Raw genomic sequence first — 19,006 nt, forward strand, 5'->3', positions numbered from 1 at the left:
TGTAGAGATGTGATCTACCGTCTACGTCTCACTCTCTTGTTATCCTAAAACATTTTCTATGAAATTTCGCTAGACTTCTCAATAAGTGTTGTTGGTAAAAACTATTAGACGAAATAATTAACACAACAATATAACATGTAAATTTTTAAAATAAAAGAAAAATTATTATTGTCAAAAGACAACTAGAAAATATCTCTAGTTAAAATTTTCAAAAAAAAAAAATTTAATTATATTTCACAATACTAATGCAAAATATATTTTAACACGAGAGTATATGACAAAAAGATTTCATATACAATATTTTAGTATTACCAAATGACGCATCTTGTAACAAATAACTAAAGCCTAAATATATAATCCTCTCTCTTTCTTTATAATACTAAGCAGTGAGGAATTCTTTTAACATATCTTATTTCACCCAACACAACCACCTCCTCTTTGATTGAAAATTATACATTAGATTCTATTATTGACATGGATAATTTTAGTTCATAAAAACTAGATACTCCATGATTAAAGTATTTCATTTGAAGCTAAGTTACTCTAAGAACTTCATATTTTCTTCGATGAAAGTCATAGTTCAAAATAAATACATTATTATATCATAAATAAAATTCTTCAATTGAAGTTAAAACACTCCAAAAAAATAAATTACATTGTCCTCGTCAACAATATTCGTTCAAAAGAACTATCTTATTCTTCATAAAGAATATATTTACTTAGAATTTTCACACTTTAAAGATAAAATCACCTTTCACATTGATAAGAAATTCTTTAACCACCGACATGATCTCATAACAGATCTTTTGATTACACTTATACCTATTAAGTGAATTGTATACAAAAGAAATTCTTAATAAAGAGAGGTGGAATTATAATGAACACACTTAATTAGTCTTTCCAAAATATTTTCAAAACTCTTGATTTTGTCATTATATAAAATACTCTTAATTTTGTCATTATATATAAAAGATTATAGAGTAATATTGTTGATAATAGCTATTGACATATACAAAAGACTTAATACTAACTTCTATTTAGGAATATATAGACTAAATCCTAAATTAATAACAAATTATAATAAATAATAACTAATATCAAATTTGATAGTAAGAAATAATCTTATATTATTCTAACAATAACACATTTGTTTTTTTGAATAACACATTTGTTTTTTTAAATGGAAGATTCGATAACACTACAACTCTCTAACACAAGAGCACAACGCTCTAATCCAAAAGTATAAGAAAAAAATTAACAATTCGATATAAATACAAAATTTTCTGAATAGTGTATCTTGTAACAAATAATTAAAATTCATATTTATAGCATTGATCTATTTTTATTTAGAATAGAAAATAATTCAGACTTTCATTTCAATCAATAATATATATAAACAACAAATAAAGTCGATCTAAAATGACAATATGATAACCTAATATTCACGTATCAACCACTAAATTCAACTTGTGGCTAAAGATCAAACAACTTGTATTTAATTTTGAATTTTATTTAAAATTTAATTTGTAATACTTGTAATATGAATCAATCAATCTTTATTCATCAACTACAATATTTAAAAATCGAAAGAATTCATATCACTTATATTAATATTATGACTCATTGATGTTCCTTTCATCAAGATCATTTCTCATATCTAAAGGGCGATGATCTCCAACCCTAGACATAACATCATCCTTAGAAGTAGAAGATGGCGCCATTGTTGAGAAGAATGGTGGCAAATTATAATAGCGAAATCGTTCATTATTATTATTATTATTGTGACGATTACTATTATTATTACTACTATTATTGTAAAGACATGTAGTAGCACGTCGAAGATCTTCATCGTCCTTACTACAAAGCACTTGCGCATATTGCATTAGGTTTGGAAACATCTCTTTTTCTGTTGATGATAACGGAAAAAGAGATTTTGATGGAGTACTCTTCGATGATGAAGATGAAGATGAAGATATAAATGGAATATTATTGTTATTACGCTTTGGCGATGGATCCGAATTCGGCGAATGAGAAATTCGTTGAGGGAAATTAAGCTTGGCTTTGTTTCCTTTGAACTTCAATGCAGCTTCATCATAAGCAGTAGCTGCAGCTTCAGCTGTTTCAAATGTGCCAAGCCATACTCTTGCTCCTTTTTTAGGATCTCTTATTTCAGCTGCCCATTTTCCCCATGGTCTCAGCCTAACTCCTCTATAATGTTTTTTCTTTTCATTACCTTTAAATCATTTTATATAATTGGTTAGCAAAATTTTGTCCACTTATATCTAAATTTCACTATAAATGGAAATTAAAATATCCAATTAATAAAATATATATGCACAATGAAACATTTAACATCTTACCTATAATAAAAATGGTCAATACTTATGGGAAAAAGAAGAAAAAGGTAGGACGCATAAAAGCTAGAGATTACATATAATAAACATTAATTATAATATATATTGAGAACATATAATGAAAATCATGTTATTTCAATTTGGATTTTTTAATAATAATAATAATAATAATAATAATAATAATAATAATAATAATAATAATAATAATAATAATAATAATGTATATATATACAACAAATGGAGATTTTTTTGAAGAAAAAACAAAAGAGAAATTTTTAAATGCTTTTTTTTCTTATTTTTTAGAGAGATGAAATATCTTTATAAAAACATTAGAAAGAGATGAAAATATCTTAATCAATATGAAGAAATACTAAGCAAACCTTGATCAAGACATCTCCTAATTATTCATAAACTATATATCATTTTTAAAATATGAATAAATATAAAATTATAAGATCATGATCAACTCAAGATAATTAGGAAGTGGAAGAGAATGAAGTGTTAGTTACCTTGATTTGTAGGTTGAGATGGATCTTGTTTCTCCATAAACAAAGATGATGGTGAAGCTTCTTCCTTTTCATCCACCTTGATATGTTTATATATATACTGTTTTTTTGTTGATGAGCTTTGAATTCCTTAATAAAAGCAGATCTAAGATTACTGAAAACAGAAGATTAGTGATTTAAAGATGAATGAATGAAAATAAAACAACAAAATCAAAAGAGTCAAAAGAGAGGATTCTGTTTTGCTTCTTTAAAATAAGAAAGAGAATGATAATTAAAAAAAAGAGAGACGATAATAATGAAATTAAGAAATGAACTAGATAATATTAATGACAACTTTAGAAGAGTCTACAACACTCTTAAGAGCAACACATCACATCTTTATTTAAATTCATAAAGTACATAATTTATGAATTTATGGATGATAAAATTAGCAGTTGAGTGATAAGTTAGCTGATAGTTTACAATTTATAATTTATTGTTGATGACTGATAGCTTATAACTTGTAGCTGATGACTCTTAGATAATAAGTTAATTAAAGTGTTGGATAAAATTAGCAGTTTAATTAGCTGATAAATATAAAATGACATAAAAGAATATTTTTTAATTAATAATTAAATTTTTATTTAAAATAATTAAAATTTATAAGGGTAATAATAAAAGAGAAATGATAAGCTATAAGTTAAAACACTATTTAAAATAGCGTCTAGAAAATAAATTATAAGTTAGTAAAATAAGTTAAGTTCGTGATGAAAAGACTGTTATCAAACAAGTTTTTTATTATCATGTGACCTTATAAGCTATAAGCTCAAAATTGGCAAACAGAGTCAAAGTGTTTTTAAAGCGGACTAAAATCGATTGTACCAAAAAAAAAATCGATGAAACGAGAGTTTCTTCAAAGGAGGGTTAATGTTTTTTTTTTTAAGTTAAAATGATGTCATTGATAATTATTATATTTATTTATAAAAACAATAAACTATAAAATTTAAATAGATTTTAGAAATTAAAATTTTAAAAATAATATAAAATAAAAATATCACTAGTTAAATCTTTATTTATTTTTTGTTTACTAAAAAAAGAAAAAAATAAGAAACATGTAAAACGAGTTAATTTTATGATTTTTTGACATTAAGGATCAAGGTTATTTTTAGAATTTTTTAAATATCGAATCATCAAATTTAATTCGATTCAATATTATACAACTTTATTATTAAGATCAAATTATCCGACAAGTCATCCTGTTCAACAAGTGGCATTCTGGTTCGACCATCGATCTTGTGATCTTATCGAATCAATGACCGAATAAGTTTTTAAACCAATAAATATGCTCAATGAAATTGTTAAAATCCTAAAAAGTTAAAATCCTTAAAAGTTAAAATCCGATATCTCTCTAACTAATTATTGAAATTGTTAAAAAATAAAATTGTTGAATACTATTGAAATTAAAAAAAAAAATTGTTTAATATCGAAGTTTGTTATTTTGATACAAATGAAAACATAATTTACTTGGGAACAATCCATGACATACATAATATAGATTTATTATAACATGTGTCTTCATATGTCTTGTGAGTGACTTTCTTATATTACAATTTTTTATATAATATATTTAATTGTTTGAATCGCATAAAGATATGTGGTGGTGTAATACATTGAATCTACATTCACTTTCGTTTTCTTGGAGAGTTCCATCTTTTGACTCAATAATGTTTCTTTTATTCTTTTAGTTTAGTCTGCATCATACAAGATGTAGGAATTGATTATGCCTTCTTTTAATTTATGTTTAATTTCTATTTTTATTGTTTATGAAATTGAACTTTATTTTATAAACTTATTCAATTTTGATAATTTTTTAGGGTGTGTTTGGATTGACGTAGACATAATTGATTCTAACAGAATTGTGTTTAATTGATTTTAACAGAATTAATTTATGTTTAGATACATTTATGTAAAAGTGAATTGAACAATACATTTCAGTATAAAAATCATTTAAAATCAATTTTGAATACATAAGTTATAAATTTTAACTTTAATTAGAATCAATATATAATCAATTTCACTTTTGATATAACAAAATTTCAAAATCATTTAGAAACAATTCTACACCTCTAAAATTTATTTGATTGAGAATTTTTTTTCCAAACATCCTACTAGTGAACTAAGAGATAATAAAGTAACGTGATTTAAATAACTTGACATTTGATTTAATGATGTAGAATGATTTTAATCTAAAGAAAATGAAAGAAACTTTAAAAAAAATTATAATTTCAATTTCTGAAATTATTTACTTTTATAATTTAATTAGTAATATATAAATAATTATTTTATTTTAATGATTTTACATAGTCATATTTAACATAGTCATATTTAACATGATGTAATTTAAAATCAAATCGCATCAATTTTTCTTGTTAAAAAGAATGAGGGAAAGACTATGAATAACATATTTATTCCATCGTGATGTACCCAAATAATGGAATAACATATTTATTTCATTCCGCTCCGTTCTGCTCTATTATATCTCACTATGTTCCATTTCGCTCTGTTCTTTTTATTGTATTCAAACATAACCTAAGTAATTTTTAAATTAGGAGATAAATTTTATAATTGAATAAAATTCAAAACCCCAAAATTGTAATTAAGTATGCAACTTATATTATGTTAGATTAATAAATTTTATATAAAATATTTAATATGTAATTTTCCATAAGATTTAATTGAAATATTGTTTAAGTTAAAAGTAATTAAAATGTTAGTCGAAATCTGTTAGACATTCGGTATGATAATCCTGGATATCTTCGAAGAATCGTGTTCGTTCACTTTCCGAACAAAGTATTTCGACCTTATTCTTGTTTGGGTTCACGAAATCTTTGCGGCGATAATTCTCGAAGAGCAATCTGTTTTCTGACAATAGAGAACAGATCAGAATGTAGAGAGGAAGTATATTTCGTATACCAAAGTCGAGGCCAAATGACTCCTTATATAGGAGACCAATAATAGAAAACGAACAGACACACCTTTTTGAAAAAAAAACGGTCATGTCTGTTGGGAAAGGGTACAACTATTCAAACAAATTTTTCGAACGGGGCGCTGCCCCGCATCCCGCCCGCTGAGTTTTTTTTCCGAATGTGGGGTATACACTAAAGTTATTTTTTGAAAATGTGGGGTTCCATGGAACATCTTGTTTACGCTTTGTCCTTCTTTCTTTTTGAGAAGCAGCCTCTGGAAAGACTTCTATCACACCATCCTTGGTAGACGGAAGCTTCTGCTTGCTTGTCCCCATCTTAGTATCCACAGAACCATCTTGTTTGAGAATATTAAGGTAATGAACCTTAATATCTGGTTGTTCATTGAGAAAAAAACAACTCAAACTCGGCAAGAATTTGACCTCTTCTGTTTCTAACATTTGGATTTGGTTTAGGAGCAGTACCAATGGCTTGAATAAGACCCATTTTCTTCAAAGAAGTAGCATTCAAGACACTCCCATTGATTGTATAAGGATCTTTGACTATTCCAGCATTTTCCAACTCTTCAACCATCTTGGTTTGAACTAGAAGATGGGTAATAATCCTTCCAAAAGGATTAACAGTTCCTTTCTTCTTTGATTTGCTCTCATCTCGAGAATCTGTTACAGCATTCCACAAGTGATTGAAAATGATATAGGTAACATCAACCTTCTTCTGAGTACCAATACAATACATGATGTATTGTTGATTGCTGTTGATGAAGTCAAAAGAACTGGTTGATTTTCTGTGGTAAAAACAACCTAGAAGAATCTTTGTCCATATCTTGTATATGTTCTTCAGATCCTTAACTTTTGTTGATTTCTTTCCATCAGTAAAGATTTTAGAGTAAACTTTATCCCAATCAGTTCTGAAAGTTGCTTCAGTCTCTCCTTCAGCGTTCAATAAATCAAACAACATTCTCAATGTGTTTTCAGTGATGGAGAAGAATCTTCCATGAACAAACGACACAATAGCCTTAGGGATAACAAATGCATGAACCCAGAACTCCTTCACTAGGTCTGGATAGACCGGTCCACAGAACTCAAGAAACAAATATGACCATTTTTGAAAAAACATGTTATCTTTGATACGAATTTGATGTTCTTCCAGATTATCAACATCCACCATGAGTTCACATATAACTTCCAACTGGTCTCGAGGAATCGAGCAAGTAATCATAGGAATGAGTTCTTGTTCTTGTTGTGTTTGATGTTGTTAAGATGAAGAACCAGCAATTTGAGATGAAGAAGCAGCCATTGACACTTTACTGAGATTCTTGGTTTTCTTTTTAGGGTAAGATAATAGGGCAAATAGATTACAGAAGTGCATAAACAATGGAGATAATGAGTGCGTAAAAGAGAAGATGAGATGATGAAGGAGGTTTAAATAGACACGGATTTGAAAACTAAATGCAATTAAATTCTGAGAATGAACAGTTACAAGATGTAGAAAATCAAATGCATTTAATATTGAGTGACGTTAGGGTAAAACGTGATATTTGAAATGATTTGCACAGTTACCTAGGGAGGCGTCTCATCAACTGCATGCATGTTTGTCCAAATAGAGTGAACACATGTTCAACATCTGGAATAGCTGGTGACAACTATTTTGCTTTAAAAGAGATTCTGAATCAACTTAGACATATGAAACGTTAGTAATAACAGAATTAGAATATCTATCTGATCAACATCAGAACTTCTTATAAGAAAATAAAATAGATCATTTCAAATCTAATCCATATATCAAAACTTCTCATCCTTTCATTCTGGGCATAAATCCATACTGATATTCTTCAGAATGAACTTAAACCTATCTTCAGCAAGGGGTTTTGTAAAGATATCAGCCCATTGATGGTCTGTATCAACGAAGTTTAAAGAAAGAACACCCTTCTGAACATAGTCCCTAATGAAATGATGTTTAATCTCAATATGCTTAGCTTTGGAATGTAAGATTGGATTCTTAGATAAACAAATAACAGAAGTATTATCACAGAAGATAGAAATGTTACTCTCATATATCTGATAATCTTCTAGCTGAATCTTCATCCAGAGCATCTGTGTACTACATCCACCAACAGCAACATATTATGCTTATGTTGTAGAGAGGGCAATTGTAGCTTGCTTCTTGCTGTACCAGGAGATCAGGTGACTTCCAAGAAATTGACAACTTCCAGAAGTACTTTTCCTTTCAACTCTATCTCCAGCGTAATCAGCATCACAAAATCCTACTAAGTTGTATTCTTCAGATCTTCTGTAGACTAAACCAACATTAGTAGTATTTTTCAGATACCTCAAAAATCTCTTAACAGCTGTTAAGTGAGATTCTCTAGGATCTGATTGGAATCTTGCACATAGACAAACACTGAATAAAATGTCAGGTCTAGAAGCAGTAAGATATAGAAGAGATCCAATCATACCTTTGTAGAGATTCTGATCTACCTTCTTACTTACCTCATCCTTACCTAGAACACACGTTGGATGCATAGGAGTTTTTGCTTCTTTGCTTTCTGAAAGATTAAACTTCTTTAGAAGTTCTTTCACATACTTGGTCTGATGAACATAAGTTCCTTCAGAAGTTTGATTGATCTGGATCCCAAGGAAATACTTGAGTTCTCTCATCATACTCATTTCAAACTCAGCCTGCATAGACTTAGCAAACTCCTTTCCAAGTGTAGCATTAGAGGTTCCAAAGATAATATCATCAACATAAATTTGGCAAATTAAAATATCCTTTTTAAAGGTTTTACAAAAGAGAGTAGTATCCACTTTTCCTCTAGTGAAACCATTATCCAGAAGGAAAGAAATTAATCTTTCATACCAAGCTCTAGGAGCTTGCTTCAATCCGTATAATGAGTTCTTTAGTTTAAAAACATGTTCTGGAGACTTAGAGTCTTCAAAACCAGGAGGTTGGTGGACATAGACTTCCTCATCTATATAACCATTTAAGAAGGCACTCTTAACATCCATCTGATACAGAGTGATGTTATGTTGAGTGGCAAAAGAAATCAATAAGCGAATAGATTCTAACCTGGACACTGGTGCAAAGGTTTATGTATAGTGAATACCTTCTTGCTTACTATAGCCCTGAGCAACCAGTTTGGCTTTGTTTCTTACAACTTATCCTTTTTCGCTTAGCTTATTTCTGAAGACCCACTTAGTTCCAATGATGTTAAATCCTTTTGGTCTTGGAACAAGATCCCAAACATCATTCCTTGTAAACTGATTTAGTTATTCTTGACTGGCAATTATCCAGTCATCATCCTCCAAAGCTTGATCAACAGAAGTTGGCTCAATAAGAGATACTAGACTAAATTGACATTCTGCATTATTTTTAAGGAATGCTCTTGTTCTGATATGATCTTCTTTCTTTCCAATGATAACATATTCTGAGTGAGCAGAGTTGAGTCTAGAAGATCTTTTGATAGTTGGCTCTTTAGAAATTCTGAGATTCTCTAATGAAGCAGTAACTTGATCTTCTAATACTTTGCTTCTGGGTTCTTCAGCTTCTGAAATATAGATTTCTATATCTGCAAAATTCTCAAACTGCTTTGGCTTTTCAAGACCAAACTTATCATCAAATCTGATATTGATTGATTCTTCATTAACCAATGTTTCAGTATTGTATACTCTGTAGCCCTTTGAGCGTTCCGAATATCCAAGAAGGAAACACTTCTGTGCCTTAGAATCAAACTTATGCAGATGATCTTTAGTATTCAAAATATAACAAACACATCCAAATGGATGGAAATATGAAATGTTGGGCTTTCTGTTCTTCGACAATTCATAAGGAGTCTTAATAAGAATAGGTCTAATAGAGATTCTATTCTGAATATAACATGCAGTGTTTATTGCTTCTGCCCAGAAATGCTTAGCCATATTGGTTTCATTGATCATGGTTCTGGCCATTTCCATTAGAGTCCTATTCTTTCGCTCTACAATTCCATTTTGCTGTGGAGTTCTAGGGCAAGAGAAATCATGGGCAATACCATTTTCTTTGAAATAAATCTCAAAGAATCTATTCTCAAATTCTCCACCATGATCACTTCTAACCTTTATGATTTTACATTCTTTCTCAGATTGAATCTGAGTGCAAAAGTCAAAGAACACTGTATGAGACTCATCCTTGTGTTTCAAGAACTTTACCCATGTCCATCGGCTATAATCATCTACGATGACTAATCCATATTTCTTCCCTCTGATAGATGCTGTTTTAACTGGGCCAAACAGATCAATGTGCAAAAGTTCTAGCGGTCTAAAGGAAGAGACAACATTCTTAGACTTGAATGCAGGTTTGGAAAACTTCCCTTTCTGACATGCTTCGCAAAGAGCATCTGATTTATATTTTAGATTAGGGACTCCTCTGACCAGATTTAGTTTGTTAATCTGAGAAATCTTTCTCAAACTAGCATGGCCTAATCTTCTGTGCCAGACCCATTGCTCTTCACTAACAGACATAAGACACGTTACCTTCTGATTCTTAAGATCTTGAAGATCAATCTTGTAAATATTGTTCTTTCTCTTGCCTGTAAATAGGATTGAACCATCCTTCTGACTTACAGCTTTACAAGACATTTGATTAAAGATTATGTCATAACCATTGTCACTTAACTGATTTATGGACAATAAGTTATGAGCTAATCCATCTATAAGAAGTACACTAGTTATGGAAGGAGAGTTACCAATACTTATGGTTCCTGAGCCAATGATTTTTCCCTTCTGATTTCCCTCTAAACTTAACTTCTCCAGCATATTTAAGCACCAGGTCTTGTGCCGCGAGCACCCAGAGTCCAGGTACCATGACATGCTTTCCTTTGTCTTCTTTGCAGCCAAGGATATCTGCAACAGGGATAATCTTTTCCTTAGGTACCCACAATTTCTTGGGTCCTTTATTGTTAGTTCTCCTAAAGTTCTGATTAAACTTGGGTTTAGCAGGATAAATAACAGGAGGTACAACATGATATTCCTTAGTTTGAGTTACATGATATTTTCTATTTTGTGTCACATGCTTCTTAGTGTGTGTAATGTGAAAACTTTTAGCATGTGATGTGGGCCTAATATCATGGGAGTGGCCATACTTGAACTGATCATACAAGGGCTTGTATGTGATTTTCATATCATCTACAGGTTCAAGTTTGTATGGGGTTTCACCCTCATAGCCTATGCCAACTCTCTTGTTTCCACTAACTACATATATCATAGTGGCAAGTTGACTTCTTCCAATATCTCCAGATAAAAACTTTCTAAAACTCAAGTCATATTCCTTAAGAATATTGTTCATACTTGGAATAGACTTTTCTGAACCAGAAGATGATTCAACATCTTTGGATAATTTTAAAACTTTTTCTTTTAGTTCAAAATTTTCTACTTCAAGCTTCTTAGTTTCAGATTCAAATAACTTCTTCAGCTTTTTGTATTTGATACTAAGTTGAGCCTTGAGTTCCAGAATTTCAGTTAGACTGGAAACTAACTCTTCTCTAGATAGTGCAGAAAATACCTCTTCAGAATTTGAGTCTGATGTAGATTCTGATCCATCATCAACAGTGGTCATGAGCGCAATGTTTGCCTGCTCATTTTTAGAGTCTGATTCTGATTCTGATGAATCTGAATCATCCCAAGTTCCTTTAGAATTCCTTTCTAAAGGAGTACTGTTCGTCGATTTTTTCCTGACTTTGTGGAAAAAATTCGGAACGATTCGAAACAGTAGCTTTCAAACTTACCTGATAGGCTGGAAAACGTATCACGGTACTACAACCGGAATTGCAACCCTGAAAATCAACAAACACAACACAAAAAAAAGAAAAATCCTAGCAACAACACTATGCCTAATATTAGTTAATAACAACAAGAATCCCCGGCAACGGCGCCAATTTGATCCGCTGTCGCGCGCGGATCAAAAACGAGTATTTTGTAAAACGTAGTTTAGCGGTAACGACAACTCGGATATCGTTCTCACAAGGATTCTTGTTTCGTTACTAACTAATATAAATGAAATTGGGGGTTTATGGTTTTAGAATCAATTTATAAAGCAAAGTAAAATAAGTGATTATCAAAATAAGCTAAACGGCTAATCCTACTGATTCGAGTTCCGACTTATCATCGGTTATAATAACACCAATCCCTAAACGGCTTCGATCCTATTCGATTATGAGATTAATCAGACAAGCGCTTATCAAAATCATACGAGTTATGTTCCTGTTTACCGAATTAAGCAAACGGTTAAGAATATGACGAGTTAACGAATTAAGCAAACGATAACACGCAATTAAATTTAGGAACATGCATACAATCGAATTTAATCAATTCTATCTTATGAACAACAATCGAATTAAGCAAACAATTGTAATCAAATTAAGCAAATGATTTCATAGAAAAGAATTGAATAGAAATCGAATTTAAATTAGTATTAGAATAACCTCAAAGCAATGGAACCCATAAGCAGCAGGATTTGCCTTCGGGAATTAGTTCTTCATTCTAATCATGAAACCAAAAGTGAAATTTATGGCAAAAAAGGTCTCCCGTATTCTAGCGGCTGCCAACCCTTATAAAACAAAATAAGGTTTTCTTCTCTACTAACTCAAACTGGGTCAAAAACATAACCCAAGCCCATAAACTAATGATCCAAAACTAAATAAAACTAATGCTGCAGCTTCAAACGAAATTCTGGAAAATATGAGCTCCGAATCTGACTTTGACTCCAACACGAAAGTTGTAGCTCTTTCTCTTAGCTTTCCGGCGATTATTAGAACGCCTCAATCGGATTCCCGGAGCTCCACTTATGATTATTTTAGTGCAGACTGCTAATGCTGAAAATTAAGTGCGAAAATCAAATAAAGGCAAAAATAAATTAAATTATAAAAACACATTAAAATAGAAAAATAACCAAGGTAAAGTAAAGAAATGCCTAAGTAAAAATATAGGAGAATGTGCATAAATATGCACTGATCAAATTCCCCCACACTTGAACTTTTGCACTCCGAGCAAAATGAAAAACAAAACAAAGAAAGCACAAATACATCAACAGTTACTCATCCTAGGCTACAAATCTTCTTCGGGTAAGTTTGCATCGACAAGTACTAATCTTGCATAGTAAGGACATCGTAAGAACACTAATCACAGTTATGCAGACATAAGCCTCCTAAATACACAAACCAATTCAAATCATGTTATTATACCATAGCCTAACTTACTCATCCTTTTTGCTCTTTTTCATTCAGGCACAATCACATTAAGCCCGTTATCTCCACACACTTATAGCAAGACGACCGGTTAGTGACTCTGATCCTTTTGCACGGGGTTCCGGTACTTGCGTGGCATAACCCTTTGCTTACTCAGATGTAGTTGCGGGGGATCGGACCGTAATCCTCCCTACCAAGTTCAGCACCAGAAACCGCTGAACCAACTAACAAAGAGTTTTAAAAACTTTTTTTTTTGAAGATTACACAACCGTTGGGTTAAGTGACCGGGTGAGGATCACCAAACTTAGAAGGTGTATTACCTTTTTCTTTTCTCTCTTTTTTCTTTTCTTTTTGGAACATTCACTTATATTCATCGGCTTCCTGCGTAAAGTGTGTGAGAGATGGTGCCGACTGCTGAAATAAACTACTCAAGAGCTGTCAGAGAATGAGAATTTAAGGCTAAAACATAATAAAAAATTCAAATCGATTTCCATATGCAGGAGACGTACGGTGTTAGAACGATACCGATCTTGTGAATTTTTCCCACGTCTCCGCAAACTCGACTCAAATCAGTCTATAGCCTAAAACTTTCAAGAAGATGCATTTTTTTATTGGTTGAAATTAAAACAAAAACAAAAAAAATTGAAAGAAAACAAAACAAATAAATGATTCTCTCCCCCACACTTAAGACATACATTGTCCTCAATGAAAGAACATAAATATAAAATAAGAGTGAGAGAAAGGAAAGAACACACCCGAGGGATTAAGGTGGAATGTAGCTTTCATGTCTGGTGGTTTTGGTGGAGGCCTTTCTGCATTACGAACACATGAAATGGGAAAAAGTAAATAGCAAGTGAACTTGGATATTAGTAAAAAATCTGGTGGCTTAGGAGGAATAGTCTGCACATATGGTAAACCTGCAATAACAAAAGTATGAAAAATAGAAAATCCACATTTAGCTTGTGAGTCAGATAAAATAGGTGGAAGAGATGCACAAATGGTGAAAGATAACACCATGTTGTTTGGCTTAATTAGAGTTTCCACCAAAAAAAATTCTGCTATGGACAATGGTTGCTTATGACAAAAATCCACATTCTTTTTGTCAAATTCAAGAGTTGTTGAATTTGCTAGAATTTCTGCACAAGTGGTTGTCGGCATCAAACTATCTTCACCTAAAATGGCTGCACTGATCTCAAGACAAACATTACAAACACCACATTCACAAGCAAAAATTTCAAGAGAGTTATCTACTTCAAGAGAAGTATATAATTCATCCAAATCAGATTTCAAGAAATTTTGTGGCATAATCTCTTTCATGCATTCACTTGAATTTTTGTTTCTTACTATGAGTTCATCATATGAAACAAACACGGTTTTAATGGACTCACCTGGAAATTCATCAAGGCTGGTATCACATCGTGTTAACTCTAATGATGCAACAAGTTGTACATCATCATGAAACATCACGTTCTCTTGAATTTGATGGACACTTGAGATTATTTGTTCACCTTGGACTTTTTTAACTGGAAACATAGATTGCATATGTTGTTGAAATTGCAAATTATTTTCAGTCATTCGCTTATTATTTTCAGCCATTTGCTTGATAATTTCTTCCAAATATGATTGTGTGTCAACTTTCAATGATGCATTTTGTTGAAATTGTTGATATGGCCAAATAGGCTGCTCTTCAATGTATGAGTATTGTCCTTGAAGATCACCTACCATTTGGGCCTCACCATAAAAATTAGTATCTAACAACATAGGACATGCATCATTACCATGAAAATTTGAAGAACAAATATTGCAAATCGCAAGTGGAATATGATTTTGATAGCACGATTGATGTTCTCTTGCTTCCATCAAATTAATAAGATAAGTCAACTGATCCAATGAGTCTCCCATTTTTTTTTACACGAAAAAACAAATATGATTAAAATGAATTCAAAAAAATACAAAAGCACGAAATTTAATCTAATGAAGACAAATAAAAATTTTGAGAATTTTTTTGGAATTTTTTGACACTATGAAAACAGTAAATAATTCATAAAAAATAGAAAAACAACGAATTTGCGATTTTGAGCGTCAAATTCCTTTAGAATTCTATTCTAAAGGAGTACTGTTCGTCGATTTTTTCCTGACTTTGTGGAAAAAATTCGGAACGATTCGAAACAGTAGCTTTCAAACTTACCTGATAGGCTGGAAAACGTATCACGGTACTACAACCGGAATTGCAACCCTGAAAATCAACAAACACAACACAAAAAAAAGAAAAATCCTAGCAACAACACTATGCCTAATATTAGTTAATAACAACAAGAATCCCCGGCAACGGCGCCAATTTGATCCGCTGTCGCGCGCGGATCAAAAACGAGTATTTTGTAAAACGTAGTTTAGCGGTAACGACAACTCGGATATCGTTCTCACAAGGATTCTTGTTTCGTTACTAACTAATATAAATGAAATTGGGGGTTTATGGTTTTAGAATCAATTTATAAAGCAAAGTAAAATAAGTGATTATCAAAATAAGCTAAACGGCTAATCCTACTGATTCGAGTTCCGACTTATCATCGGTTATAATAACACCAATCCCTAAACGGCTTCGATCCTATTCGATTATGAGATTAATCAGACAAGCGCTTATCAAAATCATACGAGTTATGTTCCTGTTTACCGAATTAAGCAAACGGTTAAGAATATGACGAGTTAACGAATTAAGCAAACGATAACACGCAATTAAATTTAGGAACATGCATACAATCGAATTTAATCAATTCTATCTTATGAACAACAATCGAATTAAGCAAACAATTGTAATCAAATTAAGCAAATGATTTCATAGAAAAGAATTGAATAGAAATCGAATTTAAATTAGTATTAGAATAACCTCAAAGCAATGGAACCCATAAGCAGCAGGATTTGCCTTCGGGAATTAGTTCTTCATTCTAATCATGAAACCAAAAGTGAAATTTGTGGCAAAAAAGGTCTCCCGTATTCTAGCGGCTGCCAACCCTTATAAAACAAAATAAGGTTTTCTTTTCTACTAACTCAAACTGGGTCAAAAACATAACCCAAGCCCATAAACTAATGATCCAAAACTAAATAAAACTAATGCTGCAGCTTCAAACGAAATTCTGGAAAATATGAGCTCCGAATCTGACTTTGACTCCAACACGAAAGTTGTAGCTCTTTCTCTTAGCTTTCCGGCGATTATTAGAACGCCTCAATCGGATTCCCGGAGCTCCACTTATGATTATTTTAGTGCAGACTGCTAATGCTGAAAATTAAGTGCGAAAATCAAATAAAGGCAAAAATAAATTAAATTATAAAAACACATTAAAATAGAAAAATAACCAAGGTAAAGTAAAGAAATGCCTAAGTAAAAATATAGGAGAATGTGCATAAATATGCACTGATCACCCATCTTCTGGGCAAGCTTCTGATGATCTTCTTGACGTGATCAGCCTTTGTGTATCCCTTGTCAAGTACTTTTAATCCAGCAATTAGAGTTTGAAATCTTGAGAACATTGTTTCAATATTTTCATCACCCTCCATCTTGAAGGCTTCATACTTTTGGATCAATGCAAGAGCTTTAGTCTCCTTGACTTGGGCGTTTCCTTCATGAGTCATTTTCAATGATTCATAGATATCATAGGCAGTTTCTCTGTTTGATATCTTCTCATATTCAACATGAGAAATAGCATTCGGCAGAATAGTCATAGACTTGTGATGATTTTTGAATTATTTATTTTGATCATCACTCATTTCTTGTCTTGACATCTTTACTCCTCCAGCATTTATAGGATGTCTGTAACCATCCACAAGTAAGTCCCATAAATCACCATCTAGACCAAGAAAGTAACTTTCCAATCTATCTTTCCAATATTTAAAGTTTTCACCATCAAATACTGGTGGTCTAGAATATCCATTTACATTGTTGTTTTGATCATTAGCAACAAGTGTAGGAGTTGATGCAGCACTTGGTGTATCAACCATATTGACTTAGCGTTTTTCTCTTCCTGAATCTTTTTTTAACACGGTTAAGTGCTTGCACTTAGAACCGGCGCTCTGATTCCAATTGAAGGATAGAAAAACACTTAGAAAGGGGGGGTTTGAATAAGTGTGACTTTAAAAACTCTTAAGACAAAAACAATTAACACAATTATTTTTATCCTGGTTCGTTGTTAACGAAACTACTCCATTCCACCCCCTTAGAGTGATTTACCTCAACTGAGGATTTAATCCACTAATCAATCTTGATTACAATGGTTTTCCACTTAGATACCCTCTAAGTCTTCTAGAGTATACTGATCACAACTTGATCACTCTAGGAACACACCACTTAGAAACTTCTAAGTCTTCTAGAGTCTACTGATCTCACTGATCACTCTAGGAACCTTTTACAAATCAATGTAAAATAAATGTTTACAAGAGTATTCAAATGCTTCTTAGAAAGCTATAATCACAACTGTGATATTTCTCTTAAGTTCTAAGCTTAAATCTCACTAAGATATTACAAGTGAAGTGAGGTTGAAGATGAAGTTTGTAAGTAATGAATTCAGCAGCGTTTCAGTATTTTGCAAGAGTTGTTCATTATGTGCTTCTGATCAGAACTTCATATTTATAGGCATTTTGAGAAGATGACCGTTGGGAGCATTTAATGCATTGCGTGTTCCGTACAGGTCTGCATTTAATGTTTCACTCATTTGTCAACTACCTCGAGCCTTGCTTTTGCTTCTTCTACTGACTTTGCCTTTTGTAGCTTCTAACGTTTCTTTTGTCAGTCAGCGTAGCCTGTCATCTTATACTTGCTTCTGATCTGATGTTTGTAGATACAACGTTTGAATAATCAGAGTCAAACAACTTGGTGCAGAGAATCTTCTTGTCTTCTGACTTTGAAGTGCTTGAGCGTGATACCATAAGAACTTCAGTGCTTCTGCTTCTGATCTCATGTTCTTCTGATGCTTCATAGACCATGTTCTGATTCTGCTTGACCATCTTCTGATGTCCTGCAAGAGCATGTTTTGATGTTGCATTCTTGAACCTTTTGAGTCAGTGCTTCTGGTGCTGAGTTGTGTGTACTCCTTATATACTTCCTGAAATGGAAAATGTAAAGGATTAGAGTATCACATTGTCTTATACAAAATTCATATACATTGTTATCATCAAAACAAGAATATTGATCAGAACAAATCTTGTTCTAACAATGTATATTTGTTGATTATTATGTTATATGAAGCTTGCTTTACAAATCCTTGTTGATTATTGTCCTGGGTTTTTGCTTTATTGCTATGTGTTTGAGTTGCTATAGAGATGTATGACTTGAATATTTATCTAGGATGATTATCTATTATCTTGTTTGTAGAGATGGATTAAGTTTAATAATCACTTAGTGTCAGTGTTTAATGCTTCTGTGTGGTCGTGTTGTCTGAGAGATCGTCAACACGGGAAGCTCGGAAATCTCATATGTTGTTCAGGTGGTGGAGAAATCGTCATCTTGATATTATTGTGGGTTGTGTTGTTGACATGTGATAAAATTGATAAGTTGCAAGTTGAATATATTCGGTCAATAAGTTTAAGTTTGTGAGAAGTAGATTATAACTTTAAATTCATAACCTTATGTTCATAACTTTAAATTCCTGCACATTTGATAACCAAACTCAAGAACGAATTAATATGTCGAATGGCACACATCTCTGTGGACACGATAAATTTCCGGATAAATACTTCAAAAACTTTTGTTTCTTGCCGCTTTACCGCTCCAACACTTACATCCAAGTAATTCAGTTTCTTTTAAAAGATCTAGAACATACTTTCGCCGATTCATAAAAATAATCTCCTTTTATCTTGCAAATTTAATTCCAAGGAAGTATTTTAAAGGGCCAAGTTCTTTGATTTCAAAGACCTTAGAAATTTTCTCCCTTAAGCTTTTGAGTTCCAAGCTATCATCACCTGTTAATATGATGTCATCCA

General features: G+C 31.8%; 1 protein-coding gene across 1 annotated transcript; it reads right to left on the bottom strand.

Annotated features, from left to right (window-relative positions):
• Nucleotides 1-326: 326 nt before the first annotated feature.
• LOC131632163 (ethylene-responsive transcription factor ERF113-like) lies at nucleotides 327-3,182 on the bottom strand. The gene is made up of 2 exons (XM_058902942.1): nucleotides 2,864-3,182; nucleotides 327-2,233 (listed from the first exon to the last, which is right to left on the bottom strand). The coding sequence occupies exons 1-2, from the start codon at nucleotides 2,898-2,900 to the stop codon at nucleotides 1,614-1,616; spliced, it is 657 nt and encodes a 218-aa protein (XP_058758925.1). The 5' UTR covers nucleotides 2,901-3,182; the 3' UTR covers nucleotides 327-1,613.
• Nucleotides 3,183-19,006: the final 15,824 nt, after the last annotated feature.

The sequence above is a fragment of the Vicia villosa genome, unplaced genomic scaffold (assembly GCF_029867415.1).
Source record: "Vicia villosa cultivar HV-30 ecotype Madison, WI unplaced genomic scaffold, Vvil1.0 ctg.000911F_1_1, whole genome shotgun sequence".
NCBI lineage: Eukaryota > Viridiplantae > Streptophyta > Magnoliopsida > Fabales > Fabaceae > Vicia > Vicia villosa.